This window comes from Poecilia mexicana, unplaced genomic scaffold (genome assembly GCF_051168715.1).
Source record: "Poecilia mexicana isolate PSO_F unplaced genomic scaffold, ASM5116871v1 scaffold_16, whole genome shotgun sequence".
In the NCBI taxonomy this organism is placed as follows: Eukaryota; Metazoa; Chordata; class Actinopteri; order Cyprinodontiformes; family Poeciliidae; genus Poecilia; species Poecilia mexicana.
In genome coordinates this window covers 29,015,910-29,029,700 of record NW_028263385.1, presented here as the reverse complement: position 1 = coordinate 29,029,700, position 13,791 = coordinate 29,015,910, and the positions used below count along the sequence as shown (strand labels likewise).

Genomic DNA, 13,791 nt, shown 5'->3' with positions numbered 1-13,791 from the left:
TTCTCAAATTATTTGCATTCAGCTTTAGAGTATATTGTGACACCTAGAGAAAGTGTGATTTCAACAATTGCCAGGTACTGTGGCTTAGTTTGTCAAAGTACCTGTCTTGTAAACAGGAGATCCTGGGTTCAAATCCCAGCAGTACCTTTGAAAGAAGGGCCTTTATGACATCATAATTGTTTTCAAATTATTTGCATTCAGTTTTAGAGTATATCATAACATTTAGAGAAAGTGTTAACCGTGAAGGTACTGTGGCTTAGTTGGTCAAAGTGCCTGTCTAGTGAACAGGAGATCCTGTATTCAAATCCCAGCAAAAACTTTGAAATAAGTGTCCATGTCATAATGTTTTTCAAATTATTTGCAGTTTTAGAGTATATCGTGACATTTAGAGAAATTGTGATTTCAACAACTGCAAGGTACTGTGGCTTAGTTGGTCAAAGTGCCTGTCTTGTAAACAGGAGATCCTGAGTTCAAATCCCAGCAGTACCTTTGAAAGAAGAGGTTTTATAAAGTCATACTCTTGTTCAAATTATATTGAGTTTTACAGTATGTTGTGATTTCAACAACTGCAAGTTACTGTGGCTTAGTTGGTCAAATTACCTGTCTTTGACCAACTAAGTTTGGTCCTGGTCCACGACCAGGATTTGGTCCTGGTTCCAAATCCCAGCACTACCTCAGAAATAAGTGGCCTTATGATGTCATAGTGTTTCTGAAGTTATTTGCATTCAATTTTAGAGTATATCATGAGATTTAGAGAAAGTGTTAACCGTGAAGGTACTGTGGCTTAGTTGGTCAAATTAACTGTCTTTGACCAACTAAGTTTAGTCCTGGTTCCAAATCCCAGCACTACCTCGGAAAGAAGTGGCCTTATGATGTCATAGTGTTTCTCAAGTTATTTGCATTCAATTTTAGAGTATATCATGAGATTTAGAGAAAGTGTGAATTCAAAATCTGCAAGGGACTGTGGCTTAGTTGGTCAAAGTGCCTGTCTAGTAAACAGGAGATCCTGGGTTCAGTACCTTTGAGAAAAGAGGCTTTATGATGTTATTCGAATCATTTCCATTCAGTTTCAGAGTATATCATGACATTTAGAGAAATTACTATTTCAACAACTGCAAGTTACTGTGGTTTAGTTGGTCAAAGTACCTGTCTTTGACCAACTAAGTTTGGTCCTGGTCCACGACCAGGATTTGGTCCTGGTTCCAAATCCCAGCAGTACCTTTGAAATAAGTGGCCTTATGATGTCATAGTGTTTCTCAAATTATTTGCATTCAGCTTTAGAGTATATTGTGACACCTAGAGAAAGCGTGATTTCAACAATTGCCAGGTACTGTGGCTTAGTTGGTTAAAGTGCCTGTCTAGTAAACAGGAGATCCTGCGTTCAAATCCCAGCAGTACCTTTGAAAGAAGTGCCTTTATGACATCATAATTGTTTTCAAATTATTTGCATTCAGTTTTAGAGTATATCATAACATTTAGAGAAAGTGTTAACCGTGAAGGTACTGTGGCTTAGTTGGTCAAATTACCTGTCTTTGACCAACTAAGTTTAGTCCTGGTCCCAAATCCCAGCACTACCTCAGAAAGAAGTGGCCTTATGATGTCATAGTGCTTCCCAAATTATTTGCAGTTTTAGAGTATATCGTGACATTTAGAGAAAGTGTGAATTGAACAACTGCAAGGTACTGTGGCTTAGTTGGTCAAAGTGCCTGTCTAGTAAACAGGAGATCCTGGGTTCAAATCCCAGCAGTACCTTTGAAAGAAGAGGCTTTATGATGTTATTTGAATCATTTCCATTCAGTTTCAGAGTATATCATGACATTTAGAGAAATTACAATTTCAACAACTGCAAGTTACTGTGGCTTAGTTGGTCAAAGTACCTGTCTTTGACCAATTAAGTTTGGTCCTGGTTCCAAATCCCAGCACTACCTCGGAAAGAAGTGGCCTTATGATGTCATAGTGTTCCTCAAATTATTTGCATTCAATTTTAGAGTATATCGTGACATTTAGAGAAAGTGTGAATTGAACAACTGCAAGGTACTGTGGCTTAGTTGGTTAAAGTGCCTGTCTTGTAAATAGGAGATCCTGGGTTCAAATCCCAGCAGTACCTTTGAAAGAAGAGGCTTTGTAAAGTCATACTCTTGTTCAAATTATATTGAGTTTTACAGTATGTTGTGATCTTTAGAGACAGTGTGAATTCAACAACTGCGAGGTACTGTGGCTTAGTTGGTCAAAGTGCCTGTCTAGTTAACAGGAGATCCTGGGTTCAAAACCCAGCAGTACCTTTGCAATAAGTGGCCTTATGATGTCATAATTGTTTTCAAATTATTTGCATTCAGTTTTAGACTATATCATAACATTTAGAGAACATGTTACCCGTGAAGGTACTGTGGCTTAGTTGGTCAACTTGCCTGTCTTGAAAACAGGAGATCCTGTGTTCAAATCCCAGCAGTGCCTTAGGAATAAGCGGCTTTACTATGACATACTTGTTTTCAAATTATTTGCATTCAGTTTTAGAGTATATCATAACATTTAGAGAAAGTGTTAACCGTGAAGGTACTGTGGCTTAGTTGGTCAAATAACCTGTCTTTGACCAATTAAATTTGGTCCTGGGTCCAAATCCCAGCATATCTCGGAAAAAAGTGGCCTTATGATGTCATAGTGTTTCTCAAATTATTTGCGCAGATTTAGAGTATATCGTGACATTTAGAGAAAGTGTGAATTCAAAAACTGCAAGGTACTGTGGCTTAGTTGGTCAAAGTGCCTGTCTAGTAAACAGGAGATCCTGGGTTCAAATCCCAGCAGTACCTTTAAAAGAAGAGGCTTTGTGATGTTATTCTAATCATTTCCATTCAGTTTCAGAGTATATCATGACATTTAGAGAAATTACAATTTCAACAACTGCAAGTTACTGTGGCTTAGTTGGTCAAAGTACCTGTCTTTGACCAACTAAGTTTGGTCCTGGTCCACGACCAGGATTTGGTCCTGGTTCCAAATCCCAGCACTACCTCGGAAAGAAGTGGCCTTATGATGTCATAGTGTTTCTCAAATTATTTGCATTCTATTTTAGAGTATATCGTGACATTTAGAGAAAGTGTGAATTGAACAACTGCAAGGTACTGTGGCTTAGTTGGTCAAAGTGCCTGTCTTGTAAACAGGAGATCCTGGGTTCAAATCCCAGCACAACCTTTGAAAGAAGAGGATTTATTATGTCATCCTGTTACTCCTATCTTTTCCATTCAGTTTTAGAGTATATCGTGACATTTAGAGAAAGTGTTATATCTTCACAGTGAAGGTACTGTGGCTTAGTTGGTTATAGTGCCTGTCTAGAGATCTTGCGTTCAAATCCCAGCAGTACCTTTCAAAGAAGTTTCATTATGTCATACTGTTGTTAAAATAATTTGATATTTTAATTCAGTTTTACAGTATGTCATGAAATTTAGAGAAAATGTAATTGCGTCTTGCTGTTGCTCTATTGTTCAATTTTCCTACCTTCTAAAGAGGAGGTCCTGGGTTCAAATGCCAGCAGTACCTCGGAAAGACGTAGCTTTATAATGTCATTCTATTATTTGCGCAGTTTTTGTGTATATCGTGACATTTAGAGAAAGTGTGAATTCAACAACTGAAAGGTGCTGTGGCTTAGTTGGTCAAATCCCTGCTTTGAAAACAGGAGATACTGGGTTCAAATCCTAATAGCGTCTTTTAATTAAAATTCTTCTATAATGGTTTTTGATCTTTTTGCAATATTGTTTGACACTTAGAGAAATATTAATATCAGCAATTTTATTTAAAAAATGCATTCATTCCTGTGTTTTCTTTTTTTGCTCTCCTCTCATCACTTAAGTGTAGACAATAATTAAAGTATCATTCCAGTTAATTTATTATTACTCACTCTGACATGTCTTCCCATCTTTTCTCAGAGTGTATCCTTCTCTGCATTTACACACACATGAATTTTCCGTATTCATGAACTCCTGCTCACAGCCGTCATTCCCGTCAAGGCAGTGCTCTATCTCTGGATGACACATAAGCAGACATGTATGTTTTACAATCAAAAATAGGAAACAGTGTATGAAAAAAAAAATAAAATGATTGAATAAAAGACTAAAAGTGGACTGTAATAATAAGGATTCTGTGATATGAATGCCTTTTAAATGTGACGGAACAACGCTGAATGCTGACTTTCAGGTATAAAATAGCTGGAAATTATAACTGTTCTCACAAAAGTATTGGAATCTTTTTTCTCATTTTTTTATTTCAAAGATCGTCACAAACTAGGATATAAATGTAAAGTGTCCCCAAGGAAACAAAGGCCAGGGTAGGAAAGTGGAAACAGGAGAACCTACCAAAAATATCATAAAACGTGACATTTAGTTATCAGTTCTTTGTTGTTACTCTTTTCCCCTTCTCTCTCCCACTTCTTCCCAAAATGTCTTTTTTTCTATTTGTTTATTTTATTTTATTTTATTTTATTTTATGTTTTGTTGTTACTTTTTCTGTTATCTAATTGGTTATTTGATATTTTGTAGATCAATACCACTGTTTATCAGAGTGTTTATTTTATATACACTAACTGGTGAATTAAAAAAAAAGACAAAGGATAGAGCACAGACATTTAAAACATAATGATTTAAAAAATCTAATTTGAAAGATGGAGGTCTGGTCAGACAAAAGCATGATTAAACTTTTTAGCCAATATGTAAAATTCTGCACTGCATATCACTGTAAACATCCTTTTTTTTTCGTCTTAAGGTTCTGGGACAACAATATTGTCTGGATCATTCAAACACTTTGCTGAAATGCTCCAGTTAAAGTTCAGACATAAATCCCGTTGAGAATCTGACACAAAATGTCACTTTTGCAAGTTACACATGCATTTTTTTCAGAATAGGATAGAAACCATAAAGAGATTTGCTGCTGTAACTGCAGTGAAACTGGGTTTTAGAAAGTGTTGATTCTACTCCAAACTCATTCATGCCGCTTTTTGGGGAGAGTCCTGAGGGTTTAGGTTAACCTACTAGAGGTGGAAAAGTAACAGCATTTTCACCGGGGATTCCTCTTAAATGGAAGGACGCTGCTCCACCCACAGTGTTGAAACAGGATAGACTACTTAACTTAAAACTAGAGAAAATCAGGCACGTGAGGAGAGGCTCTGAAAATAGATTTCATAAAACCTGGAAATCTTTTATGATTTTTTTTTCCAATAAACCCTTAACAAATGTCCAGGCATAGCAGTTCCTTGAAATTTTGACTGTGCAGTGGTTCCATAAATCTTAACAATGGTTTTCAATTTTTCTTTTCTTTTTGTTTTATTTATTTTCCTACATAGCTTGTAGGTGATAGTTAGTTGTTAATTGGGTGGCTTTTTCTTCTTCCCTGATGGAATTGTGATTGTTATTTATTTATATATTTATAATGCACAAAGCCTAATAAATATGTTAAACACCAGAAAGTATTGATTCAGGGTAAATAAAAATAAAGGAGATTTTCTCCCCTTCCACTCCACAATTCTTCTTTGTTTCTAGATCTTGAAATTTTAATCAAACTCATGTTCACAGTCGTAAGGCAACAAAATGGCTTGACACTTTTGTAAGGCGCTGCGTAGCGAACACCAAGGCACTACTGACACATAATACTTTTCTCAAATCCTTTTTAAAAAAAAAACTTCACGATTTCTTCAGCCACAATATGCTCCAATCTGCATACTTTTACAAGTTTTCCCATCTGGTCTGAGTGTGAAGCCTTTCCTGCATCGACACACACACGAGTCTCCAGCGCTCACAAACTCCTGTTCGCAGCCATGGCTGCCGTCAGCACAGGGATCCACCTCTGTGTGAAAGGAAGAGAGTGTATGTAGGTTTGTCAGTAGTTTTGAAAAGTTTCTTCTCTTCATCAGCAATATCACTTCTCAAGATTTGTCGGCTAACGGGGAAAGAGCAAGAGCGTACATTTTTGAATAACGACATCCTAGAGTTTTCTTGTGCAATTTATTTTGGATAAATGAATAAATGTGACATAAAAACAGTCAAATATCAGAACCCTATGAGTCCCAAGAACCTGTTTTTTAGGAGAAATTAAAAGAATTTTGAAAAAAATGTCATCAACTAAACAGGTGTTGTCTCAGCTACCTGAAGCATAGGCAGCATCACTTTGACTTAATATGCTGATTTTGAAATAAATATATATTTTCATATTTATTCCTCTCTGTCATGAAGTGCAGTTGTTGGTGGTGAGGAGAGACGCTGAGACCCAGGTTATAGTGATGATGATGAAGATATTTAATGATGAAGATGCTCAAACAGTCCAAACACAGGCAGCATGGCAGAGAGACAGGCACACAGCCAAATACCGGTAGCAACTGATAAACAGGACTTGGAGACGAGAGCTAAAGCAAACCAGGACTAAGCAGTACAACTGGCGCGAACATAAGACACAGTAGACAAACGACAACGACCCGAGAGGAACACAGACAACAGGTGGGTTTAAATACACACGGGGTAATCAAGGGAATGAGACACACCTGGGAGACAATCAACGGGGGACAGGACAGAGACTCACAGGAAAACAGGACTGAACACAGAGAACTCAAAAATAAACACACAGAAACACGGATCGTGACACTCTCAACCCTTTCATAATGTGAAAAGTTTATCATTCAGAATCAGCTTTTAAACATGATAAATAATAACTAATTCATTTTAACGGGTTAACTGGTTAATTGTAAATTAATTGATTAGATTGCATTAATCACTTTGGAGAATGAATGTTCAGATTTTTGATTTTGCTTTATAAAATGATTTCCAGCTTTTCCTCTGAAGAAGGTAAACTCATGCTTCATGCACAGAATTTGGATTTCCAAAAACCTGCTAAGAGTCTGACGGAAAGTGGAAAACTATCAAATCGTCTGAGCTGAATTGTTTGCAAATAGAAAATCTATTTTGCTGAAAGATTAAAGAATGTTTCTTGGATTGAAAACAACACAGTCCAGTCTGTAGGCACAACTGGACCCAGCTGGCTGGTGAATGACTGCATGTTTTCCTCTCTCTCTTCCATCTCTTTTATTCTCTGAATCAGCTCTCAGATGCATAGAGGAGTCTGAAGAAGATTTTTGAAATGGCAAAAAATAGATTCTGTTGTTGAATACTCTTTGGTTCCTTCAAAGCCTCATATGTGCTGATCTGTTCTGATCTATTAAAAAATGACAACAACAGGATTTTCTGTCAATTTCTCAACTCTATAACAAAAATACTATTAAATGTGTTTCATTAAGTTGTAAAGAAAATTCCAAAATGCAGGTTATGGACAATTAAAGGTAAAATTATGTTTAGACGCATACTTTTACAAGTTTTCCCATCTGGTCTGAGTGTGAAGCCTTTCCTGCATCGACACACACACGAGTCTCCGGCGCTCACAAACTCCTGTTCGCAGCCATGGCTGCCGTCAGCACAGGGATCCACCTCTGTGTGAAAGAGAGAGAGTGTGTGTAGGCGTGTGTGTGTGTCAGCTCCTGTGAACAAGACTGTCAGTAGTTTGCAAGAGTTTCAATACTGCAGCTCATCCTCAACATTCATCAGGTTATCAAAAACGACAAGAACATATGTTTGATGTTTTTGAGTTCTGTTGTGTTTTTTGTTTTTTGGGACAAGAAAAGAGTCGACAAACGTTGGAGACAACTGAATTGTTTGGTCTGCTTTTTATGCAGGTATTTTCCTGCCTTTTATAGTTACAGATTAAGTAAAATATTTCCATTTATGTTAAAAAGACATGAGTTGATCATTTAAATTTAAAACTGTATGATTTGGGCCACACGTCCTTCCACAGATTGTTTGCTGGGATTTTGTCCCCTTCCTCCTGACAGAACCGTCGGGAGCGGTCCACATCTCTGCTCTTAATATCTCGCTTCGTCTCTTCTGATTTTTCCATTCTGTCACTAAAGGAGGTAGTTTTGTTTATGTGTTGCATTAAAGTGCCTTCACTTTCGTCAGTTGTTATGAATCAGCCTATCAGAAGCTTGTAAAGCCATGACATCATGATCTGGGCTTTGACAAAATTGTTTAAAGACATAGTAACCTCAGTTTATGTAAAAGAAAGTAATTTGTTAGCATATTCTAATAAATTATCCCTCCAAATATCTTCACATGTAGCAAATAGGAATAATTGGGCAATCCTTAAAGTCTTAAAAAACGGGAGAAAAAAAGGTCTAATTTAATGCTAAACTCAAAAATAAAAGGAAAAGAGTCTTGTTATAATGTAGGTAAATTTCTGACTTTATGTCTATATCACTAGACTTATTTTGTGAAGGTGTAAAAAAAAATATTTAAAACACTTTTAGCAAATGGAGTAACGAGAGCCTTACTTTGGCAGGTTTTCCCGTCTGACCTGAGTGTGTAGCCGTTTGTGCATTTACACACACAGGAGGTTTCTGTGTTCATAAACTCCTGTTCACACCCATGGCTTCCAGCAGCGCAGTGATCAATCTCTGAGAAGAAGGATAAAACAAAAAAAAAAAATAATAATAAAACACTTCAAGCATTAAATTCGCCCCAATACATCGCTATCTATTGAAACTACTAATCATCTGGAGTTCACAAATGATTTCAGAATTGGTTTGGTCTCTTGACCTCGTTCCAGAAATTAGGGAAAATTCTCGTACGGCTGCAAGTCTTTCCGTCTGCATTCAGGACGAAGCCTTTCTTACAGCTGCAGATGTAGGATCCCGGTAAGCTGACACAGTTGTGCTCACAGCCGTGGTTTCCCAGGTCACAGTAATCTATTCCTGAGGAGGGAGAGAGAACACATTATTAATGTCATAACCACACCACCAGGGCCGCTGCTGCACTAACAACAGGACTAATAAAACATCGACGAATGAAACAGACTTAAAAAAAAAATTTGGTGTAACTTTCAATCCTCCCTTCAGGGGCACTGTGGTGAATTCGGGATCGGTCAGGTAGATGTGTTTGGATTCAGCCTGGATACAAGTCTACGTTTCTGATGATTGAAACACACATCCTTCAGGAAATCCCCCTCTGCTTGTTTTTTTGTGTGTGTGTGTGTGTTAGCATCCACCAAGAGAGCAAAGGGAAGCTTTCCCAGCAGTGGGTGGACAAGACATCAGTAGTAGCAGGGCTGCTGGCTGTGGTTTCAGCCGGAGGGCCACAAAGATCATTTATTTCCAAGAGATGCTTTCGTAGTAACCACTCAGCGTGACTGTTTTAGCCTCGTCTGCCACATATGTTGCAAGGCCTTATTTATTCAGATCATTCATGATCATAATCAAAACTTTGTCATATTTTGCGCACGTCGTCTTTAAGGCGAAAACAGTAAGATTTGCGTCACACTACAACCCCTGAAAAAGTGTTTGTGTCCCTTGAACTTGTTACAATGCAAACACAAACATCAACACATTAATTAGAAATTAGTGTAATAAATCAACACAAAAATGATCATAATTGTGAAGTAGAAGGAAAATGATTCATGGTTTCCAATGTTTTGGGGCTTTTTCCCTACAAGTAGAAATCTACAAATTATGGCAAGTTTTCAGTTAAACTTTTCTGTGATAATGTTATTTCATCATCTAAGACATCAAAGAGTGTTGCCTTAATTCTTTCATGCATGTTTGACAAATCCTTAAATTTCCCATGGCAACCATTCAGCTGTGCATAACGCCTGTGTGGCCCAAGCCCCACCTTCGAGACAAAGCTCCTCCTCAGAGCTGCATCTTCCAAGCTTCCAAGCACAGAGCAGACCTTCCCCACAACTCCCCCACTCAGCTCCTTCAGAGCCAGCAGCCACCAGCTAGCCAGCAGCAATTAGCACCTGGTGGAACTGCTCATCTGCTGAGTTCACTATAAAAGCTATTTCTCAGTCAAACAATGGTAAAAAGAAACATCGCTAGAGGGTTATTAGAGACATGTTGTGATGAATTCCTGATGATGAATTGTTGTGAGGTGGAGTTTCAGAAAGAGCAGGAGTTTTTAAAGAGATAGAGGCCCAACTATAAGGCTTTAAATTACCATGTCAAATTTCTTTCAAGACATAATTTTATAACAACTGATGGTAATATAGGTACCTGACACTGCTAGAAAATGATTCTACATGGCTGGAAAATATATAATACTACCCCTTTAAAATACAAGAATGAGCAGGATAAAGCGAGGATCGTCCGTGTCAAAGTGAGACTTCTTACTGTTGCATGTCTTCAGGTCAATGGTGAGCTCATAACCTGGACGACAGCGACACTCGTAGCCATCAGCCAGGTTGACACAGATGTGATCACAGCCGTGGTCCGCCGCGGCGCACATATCCTCAGCTTCAGACAGACAACATGGCGGCAGGTCACTAACCGCTTCAGAACAGCTGCTCTGGAAATGTTTAACAGTCAGAGACTCACCTTTACACGTCTTCCCATCCGGGTTGAGAGTGAAGCCTTTTCGGCACCTGCACCTGTAGGAGGCGGGACTGCTCACACAGATGTGCTGGCACTGATGCTCCACCACCTTGCACATGTCTGAACCTAATGAACACGCACAAACACTAAAGCACAGCTCTGCAATGAATAACGACAACTAAAACCAAGGTCAGGGATTGTTCACCTCCACACAGCTTGGACTTGAACACTGAGATCAGGGTTTCTATCTGACTAAAATTGGCCACCAGATGGACGTGCTCAGAGTGGGGCTGGCTTCCTATGGCCTTCAGGGTCTTCATCTCCACCCGTCCCACTCCGATAGCAAAAATCTGGATGCCAGCCTCCCTCGCTTCAGCCGCGATCTCCTCCACCGTGTCCTGAGGTCTCCCATCCGTCACGATCATAGCGATCCGAGGGATTTGCAGGCTCTTTGGTCGGGCCCCCTGCTCCTCGGTGAACGCCACCTCCATGGTGTACTGGATGGCCAAGCCGGTCATGGTGCCGGTGGCCAGATGCTGCATGTTTCTCACAGCCTCCTCCACCTGGGCTTTGGAGGTGTGGGTGTTGAGGGAGAACTCAGGCTGGACCACGCTGCCATACTGCAGCAGCCCCACGCGGGTGGAGTTGAGGCCAACATCGAGAAACTGCAGCAGGTTGATGATGAAGGTCTTGACCTTGTCGTAGTCTTCAGGTCGGATGCTCCTGGAGCTGTCAATGACGAAGACGAAATCCAGCGCTGTGGCTTTACATGGATTCTCTGAAAATCAGGAAGAGGGCTGAGGTCAGATTTTGGTCCAAAGACGACCAGAGCAGAGATACACACTGCAAAGGCGCAAAATCTTATCAATCAATCTTGTCAAGTGTTTTTGGTCTAGTTTGCTAGTGCAAATATGGTAGAGCACTTGAAAGAAGACAGAACTAACCAACAAGCATCTTTTCAGCAAAATGTAGAAGCTTAAGTGGATAATTTGAGAATGTTAATAAAAACTAGGGGTGCACCAATTGAACGATTCTGTCTGATCACTGATCACAAACTTTATAAAACCTGACCTGATGACAGCTCCACAAATTTTCAGAGATTACCAGTCTCCCAAAATCAAAGAAATTGGGGTCGATTTTTTTGGGGGGGGCTGGTCGATTTACAATACACACCTAATAAAAAGTACTAGCAACACTGGCAGATTTTTTCATTTATAATAAGACATGAAAAATATCATAAATGAAATAACCTGCCAGTGAAACTGTTACTTTTTCATCAATATTAAGGAATTATCCACTTAGAAAGAGCTCCAATAGCTTCCTGAAACGTTACTTGTAAGCTAGTTTTGTCTTATTTCAAGTGTACTAAGATATTCACGTTAGAAACTAGACCAAAAATATCTGGTAATATTTTGAGGGGGGTTACGGGGGGGTTGCAGTGCAAGTCATCTCGTTAACACCGAGTCTCTCACCCGGTGTGTTGTTCTGGATGGTTGTGTCATTTCGTCGTTTGACCAGGACCAATTTGGGACGGCGTCTCTCTGGACGTGCCGCGCTGCAGCACAGCAGGCAGAAGAAGGCCAGGACCATTGACCTCATGACGAGAGAGGAGACAACTGCAGCAGAGAGGTAACTGTTAAGAGAATAAAAATAAAAACTTCTGGCTCGTTATATTCTCTTGTGCTTCCAGGTTCCATGATTCCATGCGTGGAAACAAAAGCCACACAGAGATGACAGTCAACGCTCCACAGCATACATTTTCAGAGTTTATTCTAGCATTTAAAAGTATAAAATCACATTGACAACACAGACACTTCAAACACACTAAAACAGACATTCATTTACCTGAGACAAATAGAAAAGAAAGAAAGAAAGAAAGAAAGAAAGAAAGAAAGAAAGAAAGAAAGAAAGAAAGAAAGAAAGAAAGAAAGAAAGAAAGAAAGAAAGAAAGAAAGAAAGAAAGAAAGAAAGAAAGAAAGAAAGAAAGTAAAGCAAATACGTGCAAAGACGTCTTTGGAGAATTGCAAGAGCAAATCTAATTTGTTACTCCTGTGTAGAAAGTTTTATAGTAAAGGCGTATTCTTGTCTTTAATTTATTCAAATAAGGCGTATCTTTTCTAGTTCAAAAGCTTCTTTTTAATTTAATCTGTTAAATCTCTCCAGGATTCCATAGTATTTGGGGTTTCACCGTTAATTCTTGCTAAAGATAGCTCTAGATAAGCAATGTCCACATATATAGTCTGACCCTATGAGCAAAGGCTCTGCTGTGTGAAGCTCCATCTCCATCAGTGGTTTTCTTCATTGCACTTGGTTCAGCTAGCCAAGTTCTTCCAACTCTCTCCATCAATTTCTACTGTGAGTCATTTATCAAATGTACACAGGGTTCCAGTGAAGAAGTAACTCCTGCCAGAAATTACAGTATATTGTTTTAGTTCATAAATCCTGAATCGCTGAATATTCCCAGACAGTATGAACAAAGAAACCAAAGCCTCCTGAGGGTCAAGGGGGGCAGAACCAGCAGAACCCATCTGGTGCAGCGGCCATTTTGTGTCTAAACGACTGGCGTCAAATAAAATCCATGGCAGAAATTGATATGAATATAAAGAGGTTTAGGATTCTTTGAAGTTTTTTGATTACTCCCTCAGTTTTTATTCTGAAGTAGAAAAACAGTGATTCATTATCAATATTGTGTTTTGACATCAGTTCCTGGAAGCTAAGGATCACTGTTTCCCCACTGCGATCCCAAAGTGGGTTACTACCTTAATTTTTATCATAAAATGGTTTTCCTCCAGACATGAAAGCTGCAGTGTGTAACTTTTATAAAAAAAATTGTTTTACATATTTTTTGAAACTGTCACTATGTTGTGACAGTACGTTATAAGACTAAAAGTTCGGCCTCCTCCCTGAGCCGCTATTGTTTTGCAGAAATGCACGGCTCCCAGGCAAAAATGAAAATCAGACAGAAAATCTGTGAAAAAAATCGAGCTCCTCTGCCTTCTCACAGTGCTAACTAGAACCAACCAATCAGAGGAAGGTATTAGTGCTGTCAATCACCCCTTTTTGTGGCACTGCTCATCTCTGCCTCTCCCATTGCACAGCCTGTCATGAGCGCTAAGGCTAGTTAGCATAGCCACCGATGACAGCGGATAAATGGCTTTCCTGTAACTTTAAGTTGTTTCTCCGCCATTAGCACATTTAGCAGTGAGAACATGAGGTTGATTGACAGCGCTAAGCCCCTCCTCCGGGCTCTAATTGATCAGGATTGGTACATTTCTTCAGATGACAGTAGCAGCTCAGGAAGGAGGTGGAGGAGATCGATCTTTTCACAGATTATCTGTCTCATAAAGTACTGTCATGACGTAGTGACAGTTTTAACAAATATGTTTTTATAATTTTACATAGTG

General features: G+C 39.1%; 1 protein-coding gene and 8 non-coding genes across 9 annotated transcripts; 8 read left to right on the top strand and 1 right to left on the bottom strand.

Annotated features, from left to right (window-relative positions):
* Positions 1 to 73: 73 nt before the first annotated feature.
* Positions 74 to 147, top strand: trnat-ugu (transfer RNA threonine (anticodon UGU)). The gene has a single exon. It is a non-coding gene; the product is annotated as a tRNA-Thr (tRNA).
* A 268-nt stretch (positions 148 to 415) lies between these two features.
* On the top strand, positions 416 to 489 carry trnat-ugu (transfer RNA threonine (anticodon UGU)). The gene has a single exon. It is a non-coding gene; the product is annotated as a tRNA-Thr (tRNA).
* An 837-nt stretch (positions 490 to 1,326) lies between these two features.
* trnat-agu (transfer RNA threonine (anticodon AGU)) lies at positions 1,327 to 1,400 on the top strand. Its single transcript has one exon. It is a non-coding gene; the product is annotated as a tRNA-Thr (tRNA).
* A 278-nt stretch (positions 1,401 to 1,678) lies between these two features.
* On the top strand, positions 1,679 to 1,752 carry trnat-agu (transfer RNA threonine (anticodon AGU)). Its single transcript has one exon. It is a non-coding gene; the product is annotated as a tRNA-Thr (tRNA).
* Positions 1,753 to 2,033: 281 nt separating this feature from the next.
* trnat-ugu (transfer RNA threonine (anticodon UGU)) lies at positions 2,034 to 2,107 on the top strand. Its single transcript has one exon. It is a non-coding gene; the product is annotated as a tRNA-Thr (tRNA).
* Positions 2,108 to 2,208: 101 nt separating this feature from the next.
* trnat-agu (transfer RNA threonine (anticodon AGU)) lies at positions 2,209 to 2,282 on the top strand. Its single transcript has one exon. It is a non-coding gene; the product is annotated as a tRNA-Thr (tRNA).
* A 451-nt stretch (positions 2,283 to 2,733) lies between these two features.
* On the top strand, positions 2,734 to 2,807 carry trnat-agu (transfer RNA threonine (anticodon AGU)). The gene has a single exon. It is a non-coding gene; the product is annotated as a tRNA-Thr (tRNA).
* A 305-nt stretch (positions 2,808 to 3,112) lies between these two features.
* trnat-ugu (transfer RNA threonine (anticodon UGU)) lies at positions 3,113 to 3,186 on the top strand. The gene has a single exon. It is a non-coding gene; the product is annotated as a tRNA-Thr (tRNA).
* A 408-nt stretch (positions 3,187 to 3,594) lies between these two features.
* On the bottom strand, positions 3,595 to 12,885 carry LOC106929799 (uncharacterized). Its single transcript, XM_088014154.1, has 9 exons — positions 11,860 to 12,885; positions 10,593 to 11,165; positions 10,391 to 10,513; positions 10,187 to 10,309; positions 8,651 to 8,773; positions 8,354 to 8,476; positions 7,334 to 7,456; positions 5,704 to 5,826; positions 3,595 to 4,012 (listed from the first exon to the last, which is right to left on the bottom strand). The coding sequence occupies exons 1-9, from the start codon at positions 11,984 to 11,986 to the stop codon at positions 3,882 to 3,884; spliced, it is 1,569 nt and encodes a 522-aa protein (XP_087870280.1). The 5' UTR covers positions 11,987 to 12,885; the 3' UTR covers positions 3,595 to 3,881.
* Positions 12,886 to 13,791: the final 906 nt, after the last annotated feature.

What these genes read in the sequence shown, in the direction of transcription:
- LOC106929799 (XM_088014154.1), bottom strand. Translation starts at nt 11,986, where the DNA reads ATGAGGTCAATGGTCCTGGCCTTCTTCTGCCTGCTGTGCTGCAGCGCG. An exon ending in CATCCAGAACAACACACCGG is followed by an intron (nt 11,166 to 11,859) that starts GTGAGAGACTCG and finishes CCTGATTTTCAG; the next exon opens with AGAATCCATGTAAAGCCACA. An exon ending in AGACGGAAAGACTTGCAGCC is followed by an intron (nt 8,477 to 8,650) that starts GTACGAGAATTT and finishes CCTTCTTCTCAG; the next exon opens with AGATTGATCACTGCGCTGCT.